We start from the raw sequence: 14,018 nt of genomic DNA on the forward strand, positions 1-14,018 counted from the left end.
ACAAACTGTCCAAAAAAACCAAAATTGTAAAAAAAAAAATCCAAAATTGTCCAAAACCTTTTCCCAAAATTGTCCAGAAAAAGCCCAAAATGGTCAAAAAAATCCCAAATTGTTAAAAAAGTCCCCTAATGTCCAAAAAATCCCAAATTGTCCAAAATGTCCCAAAATTGTCCAGAAAGTCCCCTAATGTAAAAAGAATTCCCAAATTTGACCAAAAAAGTCCCAAAATTGTCTAAAAAGTCCCAAATTGTCCAGAAAATCTCAAAATGTAAAAAAAATCCCAAATTGTCAAAAAAACCCCAAAGTGTCCAAAAAATCCCCTAATGTAAAAAAAATCTCAAATTTGACCCAAAAAATCCCCAAGTTGTCAAAAAAGTCCCAAATTGTCCAAAAAATCTCAAAATGTCAAAAAAATCCCAAATTGTTCAAAAAATCCCCTAATATCCAAAAAATCCCAAATTTTCCAAAAAGTCCCAAATTGTCCAAAAAAATCTCAAAATGTCAAAAAAAATCCCAAATTGTCAAAAAAATTCCCAAATTTGACCAAAAAAAATCCCCAAATTATCAAAAAAATCCCAAATTGTCCAAAAATTCTGGGAATTGGAAAAATCCTTGGAAAATCATCTTGGGATCATCAGTCAGGTCTGGGAATTGGAAATTCCTTGGAAAATCATTTTTGGATTTTCAGTCAGGTCTGGGAATTGGAAAATATTTGGAAAATAATTTTTGGATTTTCAGTCAGGTCTGGGAATTGGAAAAAAAATGGAAAATCAATTTGGGATCATCAGTCAGGTCTGGGAATTGGAAAATATTTGGAAATTCATCCTGGGATCATCAGTCAGGTCTGGGAATTGGAAAAAAATTGGAAAATCATTTTTGGATTTTCAGTCAGGTCTGGGAATTGGAAAATATTTGGAAAATCATTCAGGGAACATCAGTCAGGTCTGGGAATTCAAAAATCCTTGGAAAATCATTTTTGGATTTTCAGTCAGGTCTGGGAATTGGAAAAATCCTTGGAAAATCCTTGGAAAATCATCCTGGGGGCATCAGTCAGGTCTGGGAATTGGAAAATCCTTGGAAAATCATCCTGGGATCATCAGTCAGTTCTAGGAATTCAAAAATCCTTGGAAAATCAATTTGGGAGCATCAGTCAGGTCTGGGAATTGGAAAATCCTTGGAAAATCATTTTTGGGATTTTCAGTCAGGTCTGGGAATTGGAAAATCCTTGGAAAATCATCCTGGGATCATCAGTCAGGTCTGAGAATTGGATAAAATTTGGAAATTCATCCTGGGATCAGCAGTCAGGTCTGGGAATTGGATAAAATTTGGAAATTCATCCTGGGATCAGCAGTCAGGTCTGGGTCCATGCTGAGCCTGCCTGGAGCTCTGGGCTCTTGGATCTGCTCTGTCGTGATTGACAGCGAGAAGGACGGGGCACGTGTGCTCAAAAATTAAAAAAAAAAAAAAATTAATTAATTAAAAAAAAAAAAAAATGAAATATCAGGGGGCTCAAGTTCCTTCAGATGAAAGGCCTTGTTTTGTTCTTCATCTGGGCTTGAGGAGCTGAGGAACAGAGATATTTTGATGGATGGGGAGGGCGGTGTGGTGGTTTGGAATATTAAAGAGAGAGACAGAGTGTGCGTGTGTGTGTGTGTGTGTGCTCCTCTCCCTCTCGAGTGGAAGGAGCATTTGTCACCACAAATCATCCTTGATTGCACAGAGCTGCCTTCAGAGAGGGCTCACCCACCCACCACCCTCGGGAAAAAAAAATAAAAAAAAAATTAGACATTTGTTATATGACATGAATTGAGATTAATTAGCGAATATTAACCCGTCAGGCAGAGCACGAACACATTTTTGGAAGCGGCAGCAGCGGGTTTGTCTCAGTTCTGGGTGGAAAGTTTTGCAGGGAAATGTTGGGGAGGGGAAGGAGAGGAGCCGGGGGGGGGGGGAGGAGGGAGATGCTGGAAAATGCCACTTGTTCAGCCCAAAAAGTTCCGGGGGAATTTGCAGATTTGATTTGGGGGAAGCTGAGAGCCCCGGGGTGACCCAAACCTTGATCAGAGCTGAGAGGCCAAAATTTGGGCTCATCTCGAGGCCTCAGGCTGGGTGAGGAGCAGGGGTCAGGAAGGTGCTGGTGCACTGAGCTATTTTTTCCCCCCCCCCAAAAAAAATGGGTAAATAATGTAATTATTTGGGCTGGAAATGACCTAAAGACCATCGAGTTCCAAACAAGGACACCTTGCACTAGACCTTCCTGTTGTGCTGTTTGCCATTAATGTCCCAGAAAAAAAAAATAAAATTAATTTTGTTATTATTCTCCTTGAGAATGCCATCTTTTTTTTGGGGAATCATAACAATTCACCTGAGCTGACTGAGGGAAGGAAACCTGGAGGTTTCAGGGCAAACAGCACTGGTTAATTTGTACCATTGGTGCCTTGGTTTTTTTGTTTTGTGGGTGGCTTTTTTTGTTTTTTTTTTTTTTTTTTTGCTTTCACTCAGAGTCAGAATTAAAGCACGAAAGGGAAGGATTTTTTTTCTGTCGGGGTTTAGTTGTTTATTAAATTTTATCTACAGTACAAAGAGTTGTTGCAGCACTTTCAGCTGACAGCTAAAAGCGAGGGGATATGGAGATGTGTCTAGCTGGTTACAAGGTCTTTTAAAACCAATTAAAAGCTAATATCTCTATTATTTCTATTTTTGGCCCAATAACCAAAGTCCCTCAATGCAGCACTGACCGACCAAAAACCACCTGAGACCATGAAGAGGAAAAGAGACCCCACCCCCAAAATCCTCCATCTTCCCCCACACCCATCTCTCCACTCCAAAAAAACCCCAAAAAACTGCCGAGCCCTCGCCGTGTGAATTCACTCACCTCCGTTCACCTGCCCTCTGATTTAACCCCATCGCTCCATTTTGGAATCCTCCCCGAGGTTTGACTGATGCTCCCCCTGCCCTTGTGCTCCCCAGCCAGCGCCAACATCTGTAACGTGGTGCTGATGCGGCACGCGGAGCTGGAGGAAGGCATCGATGTGCTGGACGACAAAGGCAACGTGGTCGGCTCCTCCAGGGTGGCTGCCAAACACGTGAGTGAGTGTGAGGGGCTGGCAAGGGCTTTGGAGGGCTGGGAATGGAGCACAGCAAAGATTTGGAGCAGAAATTCCGGGGCTGGTCCCGATGGTTTGGACATTGAGGATGGATCCTTGCATAGGAATTCCCTGCGGAGCAAGGATCCCTCACAGCTTTTCCCCAACGAGCTCAGCACCTTTGCACCCCTCCCCTGCCCAACCTGCGGTAAAAAATGTCCCCCCCAAAGCTGGGCTGAGGGCAGCCAGATGTTCCAACAGATGCTCTGCTTTCCCTCCCCGTGCCATCTGCCCCGAATTTTTCCCTTCCCAGCCCCTCGGGGTGGTTCTGCCTCCTGAGCATCCCCGGAGCCGTCGTCGTTTTCCAAGCGGGCTCGGAGCTGAGATGTGGAGCTGAGCACACTCCCAGGCACGGGAATTTAAAATAATAATAATAATAATAATAAAAATAAAATAATAATGCTTGGCATTTCCCTCCCCTCCTTCTGTCCACGGCGCTCCAGAGACAGCAATTAATGCCCAGCCCTGCAATCCTCGGCAGGAACGGGGAGATCTCGAGTGCAGCTCCATATTGTTGGTTAAAAGGGGGATTAAAACAATCTGGTGAAGGGCTCTCAGACATTTCTTGGAGCCAGTTTTCCTCACTTCCATTCGCTGGCTCCAGGACCCGCTGTCCCCTCTCCATCCTGATGGTTGAAAGAGAGAATAAAAGATTGCAAGAGAGAATAAAAGATTAAAAGTGATGAGAGAGATGGAGGTGGAGCTTAAACATAAAATTTGGGGAGTTGTGGGAACTTCTGCTCAGCTGCCATCCAATGCCTGGATAATTAATTCCTGGATAGGTTAATCCTGGGTTTTGTCATGTAAAACGTGGCAGATCCTCAGTGTGACACAGCTGTCCCTGTGGGGGGGCTTCTTCTGGTGTAGATTTCCCTGTGACATAAAATCGTGGGATGGTTTGGGTGGGAAGGGACCTTAAATCCCATCCAGTGTCACCTCCCAGGTGACAAATCCCACTGTGCCAGGTGGATCCAACCTGGCCTTGGATCCAGGGGCAGCCCCAGCAAATCTGGGAATTGCAGCCCAGGCAGGAATTCCTTCCCAAGATCCCAGCCCAATCTCCCCTTTCCCAGTGGGAGCCATTCCCTGGGTCCTGTCCCTCCAGGCCTTGTCCCCAATTCCAGCTCTCCTGGAGCCCCTGCAGGGACTCTGGAAGATTCTTTGGATCTCAATAAATCCCAATCCTGCTTTGGTTGCTCCTTCTGGTGAGTGAGGAAGGAAGAACCAGTGGGGGCACAGCTGCAGCTCCGGGGTTTGGGGTTTGGGGTCTCCAGGGTTTTCCTGGGACAGGAGAGCCCTGAGGGTCCCAAATCCCTGCAAGGAATTCCAGCAGTGACTGGAATTTCTGGAGCAGCAGTGAGGAGCTGCATCCCCAGCACGGGGCTGGAATCAAAACTCAGCTCAGGGAGGGCTGGAAGAGCTGCTCAGCACATGGGGGGATGTTTCTCCACGACATTTCCCTGCAGCATTTCCTACAACATTTCCCCCAACATTTCCCTTACAACATTTCCTACATTTCCCTACAATATTTCCCTGCAATATTTCCCCCAACATTTCCCTACAACATTTCTCACAACATTTCCCTACAACATTTCTCACATTTTCCTACAACATTCCCCTACGTTTCCCTCCTACATTTCCCCTCCAATATTTCCCTACAACATCTCCCCTACAGCATTTCACTGCATTTCCCCTACAACATTTCCCTACAACATTTCCCCATCAGTATCACACCTACATTTCCCCTACAATATTTCCCCACACCATTTCCCCTTCACCATTTCCCTCCAACATCTCCCCTGCATCATTTCCCCTACAACATTTCTCCCACAACATTTCCCCCAATACTTCCCTACAACATTTCCCTACAACATTTCCCCTACATTTCCCCTCCAACATTTCCATACACTTCCCTACATTTCCCTACAATGTTTCCCTCCAACATTTCCCTACATTTCCCCTCCAATATTTCCCTAAAACATCTCCCTCCAACACTTCCCCACACCATTTCCCCCACATTTCCCCCACATTTCCCCTGCACCGTTTCCCCTATAACACCTCCAGGCCCTGGGTCCCTCCCCCCTGGCAGCCCTGTCCTGTCACTGCAGGAATATTTGGGATATTTGGACGCTTCTGCTCACACCAGGTGGAGCCAGGGAAGCTCTCGTGTTTATTCTCTGTTTATTCTCTGTTTATTCTCTGTTTTTTCTGTTCATTCTGCTCAGCCTCTCCTTGCCCTCAGAGCCATTTCTGGGCCTGGCAGGTCCCTCCTGGGCTGTGCTTGGGGTGTCTGGGATGAGTTTGGGGTTGAGTTTGGGATGTCTGGGATTAGTTTGGGGTGTCTGGGATGAGTTTGGGATGTCTGGGATGTGTTTGGGATGTCTGGGCTGTGTTTGGGGCTGTGTTTGGGATGTCTGGGATGAGTTTGGGATGTTTGGGGTGAATTTGGGATGTTTGGGATGAGTTTAGGATGTTTGGGATGTGTTTGGGATGTCTGGATGTGTTTGGGGCTGATTTTGGGATGTCTGGGATGAGTTTGGGGTGTCTGGATGTGTTTGGGATGTCTGGGCTGTTTTTTGGGATGTCTGGGATGAGTTTGGGGTTGAGTTTGGGATGTCTGGGGTGTGTTTGGGGCTGTTTTTGGGATGTCTGGGATGTTTGGAGCTGTTTTTGGGATGTCTGGATGTGTTTGGGATGTCTGGGATGTGTTTGGGGCAGTGTTTGGGATGTCTGGGATGTTTGGAGCTGTTTTTGGGATGTCTGGATGTGTTTGGGATGTCTGGGATGAGTTTGGGGCAGTGTTTGGGATGTCTGGGCTGTTTTTGGGATGTCTGGATATGTTTGGGGCTGTGTTTGGGATGTCTGGGATGTGTTTGGGGCTGTTTTTGGGATGTCTGGGATGTTTGGAGCTGTTTTTGGGATGTCTGGATGTGTTTGGGATGTCTGGGATGAGTTTGGGGCAGTGTTTGGGATGTCTGGGCTGTTTTTGGGATGTCTGGATATGTTTGGGGCTGTTTTGGGGATGTCTGGATATGTTTGGGGCTGTTTTTGGGATGTCTGGGATGTTTGGAGCTGTTTTTGGGATGTCTGGGATGTCTTCATGTGTTTTTTGTTTGTTTTTGCCCCGCAGGCTCTGCTGGAAACAGCCCTGACCAGGGTGGTCCTGCCCATGCCTATACTGGTTCTACCTCCCATCATCATGTCCGTGCTGGAGAAGTGAGTTTGGGATGGGAATTTGGAGAAGTGAGTTTGGGATGGGAATTTGGAGAAGTGAATTTGGGATGGGAATTTGGAGAAATGAGTTTGGGATGGGAATTTGGAGAAGTGAGTTTGGGATGGGAATTTGGAGAAATGAGTTTGGGATGGGAATTTGGAGAAATGAGTTTGGGATGGGAATTTGGAGAACTGAGTTTGGGATGGGAATTTGGAGAAATGAGTTTAGGGTGGGAATTTGGAGAAGTGATTTTGGGATGGGAATTCCCATGGGGAGGGGAGGAAAGCTCCTCAGTGGGTGTGAGGCAAAGAATTAAAGAATAATTCATCAGAACCCAAGGCAATGAAGAATACCTGACATTTATTGTGCTTGCAGAAATCAGGAGATGCAGGCTGGTTTGTCATAAACGAAGCCAAAAGTTACACACAGGGTGAGGGGTGCAAAGTTACCAACAAGAAATAATAAATTCAAAACCTTAAACCAAAAAAAAATTAATTTCAAAGTCTGAAATGTGCCCAAATGGATAAGACTCGTGGGCCAGAGACAAAAGTGAAGAGTTCAGGAATAATGAAAAATTTCAAAGGTTTTGTCAGAGACCCCCAACGACCCTGAAATTAGAAAAGCACAAACACAAAAGAACTTTTCATTTGAATACGAAACGAGGGTGGGCAAAACTGAACAAAACTAAGACATAAAAATATTTATTCTGTGCATTGTGCAATGCTGAGCTTTCAAGGAATAAATCAAACAGCAAAGTTTCGAGGAGCTTTGGGAGGAGCTACCCCCCCATGCACCTCAGCACTAAATAAATAATAAAACCACTTTATAACCCTCATTTCTCACAAGTTATGGAGGTTTTTTTCCACTCTAGTGGAGTTTTTTTTGTTTTTTTTTCCACGGATCAGTTGGAGAGGCAGCCAGGATTCCTGGTGGTGTAGCAGGGCTCAGGCATTGATGTTTCATGGAATCATGGGATGGTTTAAGGTTGGAAAGGTCCTGTCAGCTCACACGAGCCCAACCATCCCCAGCACTGTCCCTGTGTGTCCCCAAATGTCACATCCCAGCACTGGGGACTCCAGCCCTGCCTTTGAATCCTTAACATCCCTTCCCATCAAGGAATTTTCCCCAAATCCAACCTCCAACCCTCCCTGCTGCTGTTCCCTCCCCTCCTGTTCCCAGATCCCAAATCCTGGCTGTCCCCTCCTCCTCCTCCTCAGGGAACACAGAGCCACAGGGTCCCCTCTCAAATTTCATCCACCAAATATATATATATATATTTTTTATTTTATTATTTTTTATTTTATTTTATTTTATTTTATTTTATTTTATTTTATTTTATTTTATTTTATTATTTTATTTTATTTTATTATTTTATTTTATTTTATTTTATTTTATTTTATTTTATTTTATTTTATTTTATTTTATTTTATTTTTTAGGTTTTTTTTTTCTTATTGAATTCCCACCTTCCATTATGTTGGACCAATGGCCAGCTTGTTGAAGTTTTATATTTTATATTGATGTGGTTATTTTAACTCATCCCTGACACCCCAGCAGTTTGAACACCCCATCATGGAAGGGCAGTGGGAGACAAAACTCTCTGAATTCAGTGGAGAACTGTCCATAATTTTTTCATAATTTTCATAATTTTCATAATTCTCCACTCAGCAAACATCAGAGATTAAAAGGTTTTGGCTGGTGGCCAGCCAGAGATTATCATGGAATTGTTTGGGTGGGGAAAAAACCTTAAAGTCCATCAAATCCCATTGAGGAGCAGATTCCAACCCTAATTTTGTGAAAAAAAAAAAAAAATTAAAAATTGAGTTTTATTTCATTCTCCTTCTGGACAAAAAAATCTCTGCAGCCTCTTCCCTGCTCCAAGGATTTACCTGGAATGTTCCTGGCTCTGGCCATGCCTGACTTGGAGTAATTTACTCAGGGTTTACTCCAAGCTGTGTGTAGGAACCCAGGCTTTGCACTGAGGTGGTTTTAACTGGTTCCCATTTAACCATCCCCACAAAAAAAAAAAAAAATTAAAAAAAAATAAAAATCAACACCCAGGACAAATGATTTTATTGCTTCAAAGGATCTTTGCTGAGTATCTGCAGATAAAATCCTTTATGTGCAAAAAAATTCGGTGAAAACTCCTCTCTAAATTAATAAATTAGCTCTCCTCTAAATTTAATAAATAACTCTCCTCTAATTAATAAAGTCTCCTCTAAATTAATAAATTACTGTCTCCAGCAGGACACACTGGGGGCCCATCCAGGGCTGAAATAACCTGACAGTAAAATCTGAGGAAAAATTAAAACTGAGGGTGACATTTGCTCCAGAATTGCAGCAAAACAAAACCAATAAATCATAAATCATAAATCATAAATCATAAATAATAAATCATAAATAATAAATCATAAATCCTTGGGTTGATACGAGTTTTGCTCAGTGCAGGCCTTACTAAAACTGATTTTATCTGTGAACTGACAGGAGAGTGCCCTCAAAAAAAAAAAAAAAAAATCATTATTTTGGGTTATTGAAAGCTTTAATTCACGTTTGTGAGAGAAATTTTTCCTTCTCAATGCCACGAAACTCCGTGGGTATAAAAATATCGAGGCTCAGAATTGTCCCCAGAGCTTTGTGCCTGCTTCCCTTTCCAGCTGGGGCTTGGTCACCTGCTGCAGGTGGTGACACACGGGGAGTGCCCTGAAATCAACTCACACACCTTGAAACTGCTTCCTAAAGGGCTCAGGCACAGCTGAAAACTCATTTTGTGGGAAAAAAAAAATTTAAAAAAAAAATCAAAAAACAACCTTTGGGGCATTTGGGAAAAAGTGTAGCTTTATAAATTTAGAAGGATTTGAGTTCAAGGAGAATATTTTCAATGGGGGTGAGATCTAGGTAGGCATTGATCCTTGATTCTTGATTCTTGATCCTTGATCCTTGATTCTTGATCCTTGATTCTTAATTCTTGATTCTTGATCCTTGATTCTTGATTCTTGATTCTTTATTCTTGATTCTTGATTCTTGATCCTTGATCCTTGATTCTTGATTCTTGATTCTTGATCCTTGATTCTTGATTCTTGATTCTTGATTCTTGATACTTGATTCTTTATTCTTGATTCTTGATCCTTGATTCTTGATTCTTGATTCTTAATTCTTGATTCTTGATTCTTGATCCTTGATTCTTGATTCTTGATCCTTGATTCTTGATTCTTGATTCTTAATCCTTGATTCTTAATCCTTGATTCTTGATCCTTGATTCTTGATTCTTGATTCTTGATCCTTGATTCTTTATTGTTTATTTCTAGAAATCCCTGTGGGGGCTGTAAATGGGAAGGATGAACTCATTCATGAGGTGTCACTCATTATTTGGGGGCTGGAGAGCTGGGATCAGTCACAGCCTGATCCCCCAGGGCATTTTCATTTGGGATATGGGAAGGAGGGGATAATTCTTCCAATGGATTTGAATTTGGGATATGGGGAAGGAAAGGAACAGTTCCTCCAATGGATTTTCATTTGGGATATGGGAAGGAGGGGATTATTCTTCCAATGGATTTATGTTTGGGATTGTGGGGAATGAAGGGAACAGATCCTCCAGTGGATTTTCATCTGGGATATTGGAAGGAGGGGATGATTCTTCAATGGATTTGAATTTAGGATGTGGGGAAAGAAGGAAACAGCTCGTTCCTCCAGTGGATTTGCATTTGGGATAGAGGAAAGTGGGGATAATTCTTCCAATGGATTTATATTTGGGATTGTGGGGAAGGAAAGGAACAGTTCCTCCAGTGGATTTTCATTTGGGATATGGGAAGTAGGGGATTATTTCTCCAATGGGTTTGCATTTGGGATATGGGAAGGAAGGGAGGGATAATTCTTCAACGGATTTGAATTTGGGATATGGGGAAGGAAAGGAACAGTTCCTCCAATGGATTTTCATCTGGGATATAGGAAGGAGGGGATAATTCTGCAATGGATTTTCATTTGGATATGGAAAGGAGGGGATAATTCTCCAATGGATTTCATTTGGATATGGGAAGGAGGGGAAGATTCTCCAGTGGATTTGCCTTTGGGACTGTGGGGAGGGGTTGGAGTTTGGGGACGGTTCCGTGGCCGCTGTGATGCCGGGTACAGGTGAGGTACCTGATGCTGCTCTCTGGCTGGAACTGCCACCCCTGCAGGTTCCAGGTCCCAGGAATTCTCAGTGTCTCTCCTGCACCTCGCTGCTGTCCAGGTTTATTTTAAGTGGCCAGTTCCCTCTCGCCGTCTCTCCAGGTCTTTCCTCTCTCCCAGCCATCTCTCCATCTGCATGTTTTAACTCCCCCAGCTGCCTCTCTCGTCTCTTGTGCCATTTTTTTTTTTTTTTTTTTTTCAGCTCTCTTGGCTCCTCTCTTCTCTTTGCCTGCTGTGTATTTTAACTCCCGGGGCCGCCTTCTCTGCTCTCCAAGTAATTCCCTCCCACTGCTGCTCTCCCATTCTTCCTTCCCCATGTTTCATGCATTTCCTGCTGCTTGGACGCTCTGTTGGAGCAGTGAACATATAGAATCAATGTTTATTTTCAGCCTGCATATGCCACGCAGGGAACACGGTGTCAGTTCTTTTGTGCAGATGTATTTCTCGTGGACGTTTTAGAAATAATTCCCTTTTTTGACGGGGAAAAAAAAAAAATGTTTAGGTTGGTTTGGGGGTGTCTGCGGGGTGAGGGCGACTCTTCCGTGGCTTGGAGCTGGCAGTGGGAATTCTGTGGTGTCTCTGTGTCACCTCCCACTGCAGGAAGTTGGGCTCTTCCTCCTCATTTCCCTTTATTCCCTTTATTCAGACACGTCTGGGAATCCTTGGTTTGGTTGTTAGGATGAAATTTGGGAAGTGGAGCCCTTTGCTCCCAGCCACCATCCAAGGCTTTTCCAGCAGAGCTGCAGCCCATCCTGCAGCTGCTTTGGGTGGGACTGCAGCTCAGAGTCTGAGCTCTGTGCTGGCACAGCCCAAAATTTTGGCTCCTGTGGTCTGGCCAAGAGCTGGAGGAGCTCAGTCCATCACCAGAGTCTGCTGGGGACACTCTGGGGCATCTCTGAGTGGAGAGTGAAGAACCTGAGCTCTTCTTACATCCTTTCCTTTCCTTTCCTTTCCTTTCCTTTCCTTTCCTTTCCTTTCCTTTCCTTTCCTTTCCTTTCCTTTCCTTTCCTTTCCTTTCCTTTCCTTTCCTTTCCTTTCCTTTCCTTTCCTTTCCTTTCCTTTCCTTTCCTTTCCTTTCCTTTTCCTTTCCTTTCCTTTCCTTTCCTTTCCTTTCCTTTCCTTTCCTTTCCTTTCCTTTCCTTTCCTTTCCTTTCCTTTTTTTTCTTTTCATCTTATCCCTTCTCTGTGCCCCTCAGAGAAGATTTTTCTCAGGGCAGGGCTGAGAAGGTTCCAGGAGCTCAGGAATGTCAGGATGCACTGGAGAAGGCCTTGGAGTTGGCTGGGCAGAGTCTGTGGAAGATAAAAAGTTGGAATTGCTGGCCAAGGGCAGGAGCTGAGGGAGAAATGGGAGCAGAGCAGTTGTGTCCATGCAAGAGGAGCATTTTCCTACAAATCCCATAAAATCATGCAGCAGCTCCCAGGGCTGTTTTCCTGCAAATCCCATAAAATCAGGATGCTCCCAGGGCTGTTTTACTGTAAATCCCATAAAATCAGGATGCTCCCAGGCTGGATCAACACTGCAGAGCTTCTCTGGCTGAGCTAAACCAGTGGCACCAAGAAAAATGGATTTTCCTGGGGCCTGGCCAGTTTTTCTTCTGTTTGAACCGTGCTTGTCCCTCACAGGTGGGGTGGGACAGGTGGCCCTGCTGGCCCTGGTGTCCAGGGACTTTTCCTGGGGATATTTCCCTGTCAGTGAGTGCAGGATGTTCCCATTTTTTCTCCAAAGGCCCCGTCCAGCTCAGCTCAGTGAAGTTTGTTTGGGCTCAGCAGCTGCCAGCAGTGACACCTTCGACTGCTGGGGCCCTTCCCAGAGTAAACACGGAAACTGCTCCTTTAATGGTGTCAATCAAGCTCCTAAACCCCCCAGGCTCCCTGGTCTGGCATCTGCTGTGTCCCCTGGAGGGGACAGCAGGGGGAGGACAGCGGTGACCTGGCAAAGGTGGCACAGCAGAGCTGCTGCTAGAGCTCAGATCTCCCCCCCAAAAAAACCCAAAAAAACCACCCCAAAACGAGTGAGAACAGAGCAGAGACACCCGGGAGGGTCTCAACAGCAGGAGGAGGATCTGGGGATCCCAAACCTCCTTGGCACGTCACAAAGGGGGGGGGGGGCTCTGAGGAGTCGGGGGCATCCCCGAGCTCCATCCCCGCGGCGTCTGGCGGAGTCTGCGCCGCCTCTGAACCTGTTTATAACAAAACAGCCCAGAAAGGCCTCGGAATCTGTCAGCTGGGACCCCCGGCCCCGCTCCTGTCATGTTTAGTTTCGCATCTGACACCTCCTCCCCGACAAATAGAGCGCCGGTTCAGCGCACCCGATAACTCCTTCGGAGTGCAGCGCCTGACTTCCATATGGAATAAATTACAGCACCTCCTGAAAAACGCCAGAGGCAGCTGCCAAATTATGCGGAATTTAAAGCACTAATGAAGGCTGCGATGAGAGTTGAAGGAAGGTGTGTGTTTACACGAGCTCCAGCACCGCGTGTCTGCGCAGCAGATGCACTGTCTGTGTCTGCACCTACGGCACGGCCGAGCGTCCCCGCAGCCCTCCTGCCTCTCCTCACAGAAAGTTTTAGGGGGGAAAAAATGTAGGAGGAAGAGGAGATTTGGAGGGTTGGGAGGGGTTGTGGTTACTGGGCTGCAAAGAGGGAGGAAGGACAGCGACACACACGGGGTAAAAAGGGCAATTTATTGTATGGAGAATTTGGATTTAAAGTGTGTTAGTGCAGCCAGGACAGGACAGGAGCTCATGGGACAATTGGGAAAAACATCCTTGGGACAGCACCCACGGGAAAGACACCAGGGGTTAATGTTGGTGATGAATTCCACTCTGTTTGTCACCGTGTTGTCACCCTGGGAGACTCCTCCCTAACTGAAGCTGCAGTCAGCTTGTCAGCCTGGGAATGGAGCTGAGAGTCAGGAGAAATCCAGAATTCCCAAGCTGGAATTCCCCAGCTCTGTGAATGTGTGTGTCCACAAGGGGTGAAGGAGCAAAGCTTGAAGAAAAAAAGAGGAAGAGGAAGAGGAGGAGGGAAGTGTTGTGAGATTTCCTGTTCTCCACCATGCAGAGGTCAGGGGAGAAACGTGGATCAGTTGTGCCAGTGAGGCAGATTAAAAAATGTTGTGTTATAAAATTGGGGACAAGAAAATAAACGTGTTAAAAGTGGAGAGGGACTTTTCCCAAGAGCAGGGAGTGAAAGGACGAGGGGAGATGTTCTCAAACTGAGGGAGGAGAGGTTTGGATCCGATCTGGGGAAGGAATTCCTGCCTGGGAGGGTGAGGGAGGCCCTGGGATGGAATTCCCAGAGAAGAATTCCATTTCTGTGGCTGCCCCTGGATCCCTGGCAGTGTCCCAGGCCAGGTTGGACACTGGGACAGTGGGAGGTGTCCCTGAATGGGTTTTAAGGTCCCTTCCAACCCCAACCATTCCATGATTCCGTGATTCCCTTGTCCTCCTGCAGCCTTCCAGTGTGAGTGCAAACTTTCCAACTCTTTGTCA

General features: G+C 45.3%; 1 protein-coding gene across 4 annotated transcripts in view; it reads left to right on the forward strand.

Annotated features, from left to right (window-relative positions):
* The window catches only part of SFXN5 (sideroflexin 5), a 96,121-nt gene that overhangs the window by 58,751 nt on the left and 23,352 nt on the right, over positions 1–14,018 (forward strand). For 2 of the 4 annotated variants that reach the window (XM_088162882.1, XM_088162883.1), the window contains exons 11-12: positions 2,971–3,090; positions 6,277–6,362. In XM_088162882.1, the coding sequence (XP_088019008.1) occupies positions 2,971–3,090; positions 6,277–6,362 (206 nt within the window). The remainder of the gene's footprint in view (positions 1–2,970; positions 3,091–6,276; positions 6,363–14,018) is intronic. The other 2 variants (XM_088162881.1, XM_088162880.1) reach the window with 1 other exon arrangement.

This window comes from Sturnus vulgaris, chromosome 4 (genome assembly GCF_052056855.1).
Source record: "Sturnus vulgaris isolate bStuVul1 chromosome 4, bStuVul1.hap1, whole genome shotgun sequence".
NCBI lineage: Eukaryota > Metazoa > Chordata > Aves > Passeriformes > Sturnidae > Sturnus > Sturnus vulgaris.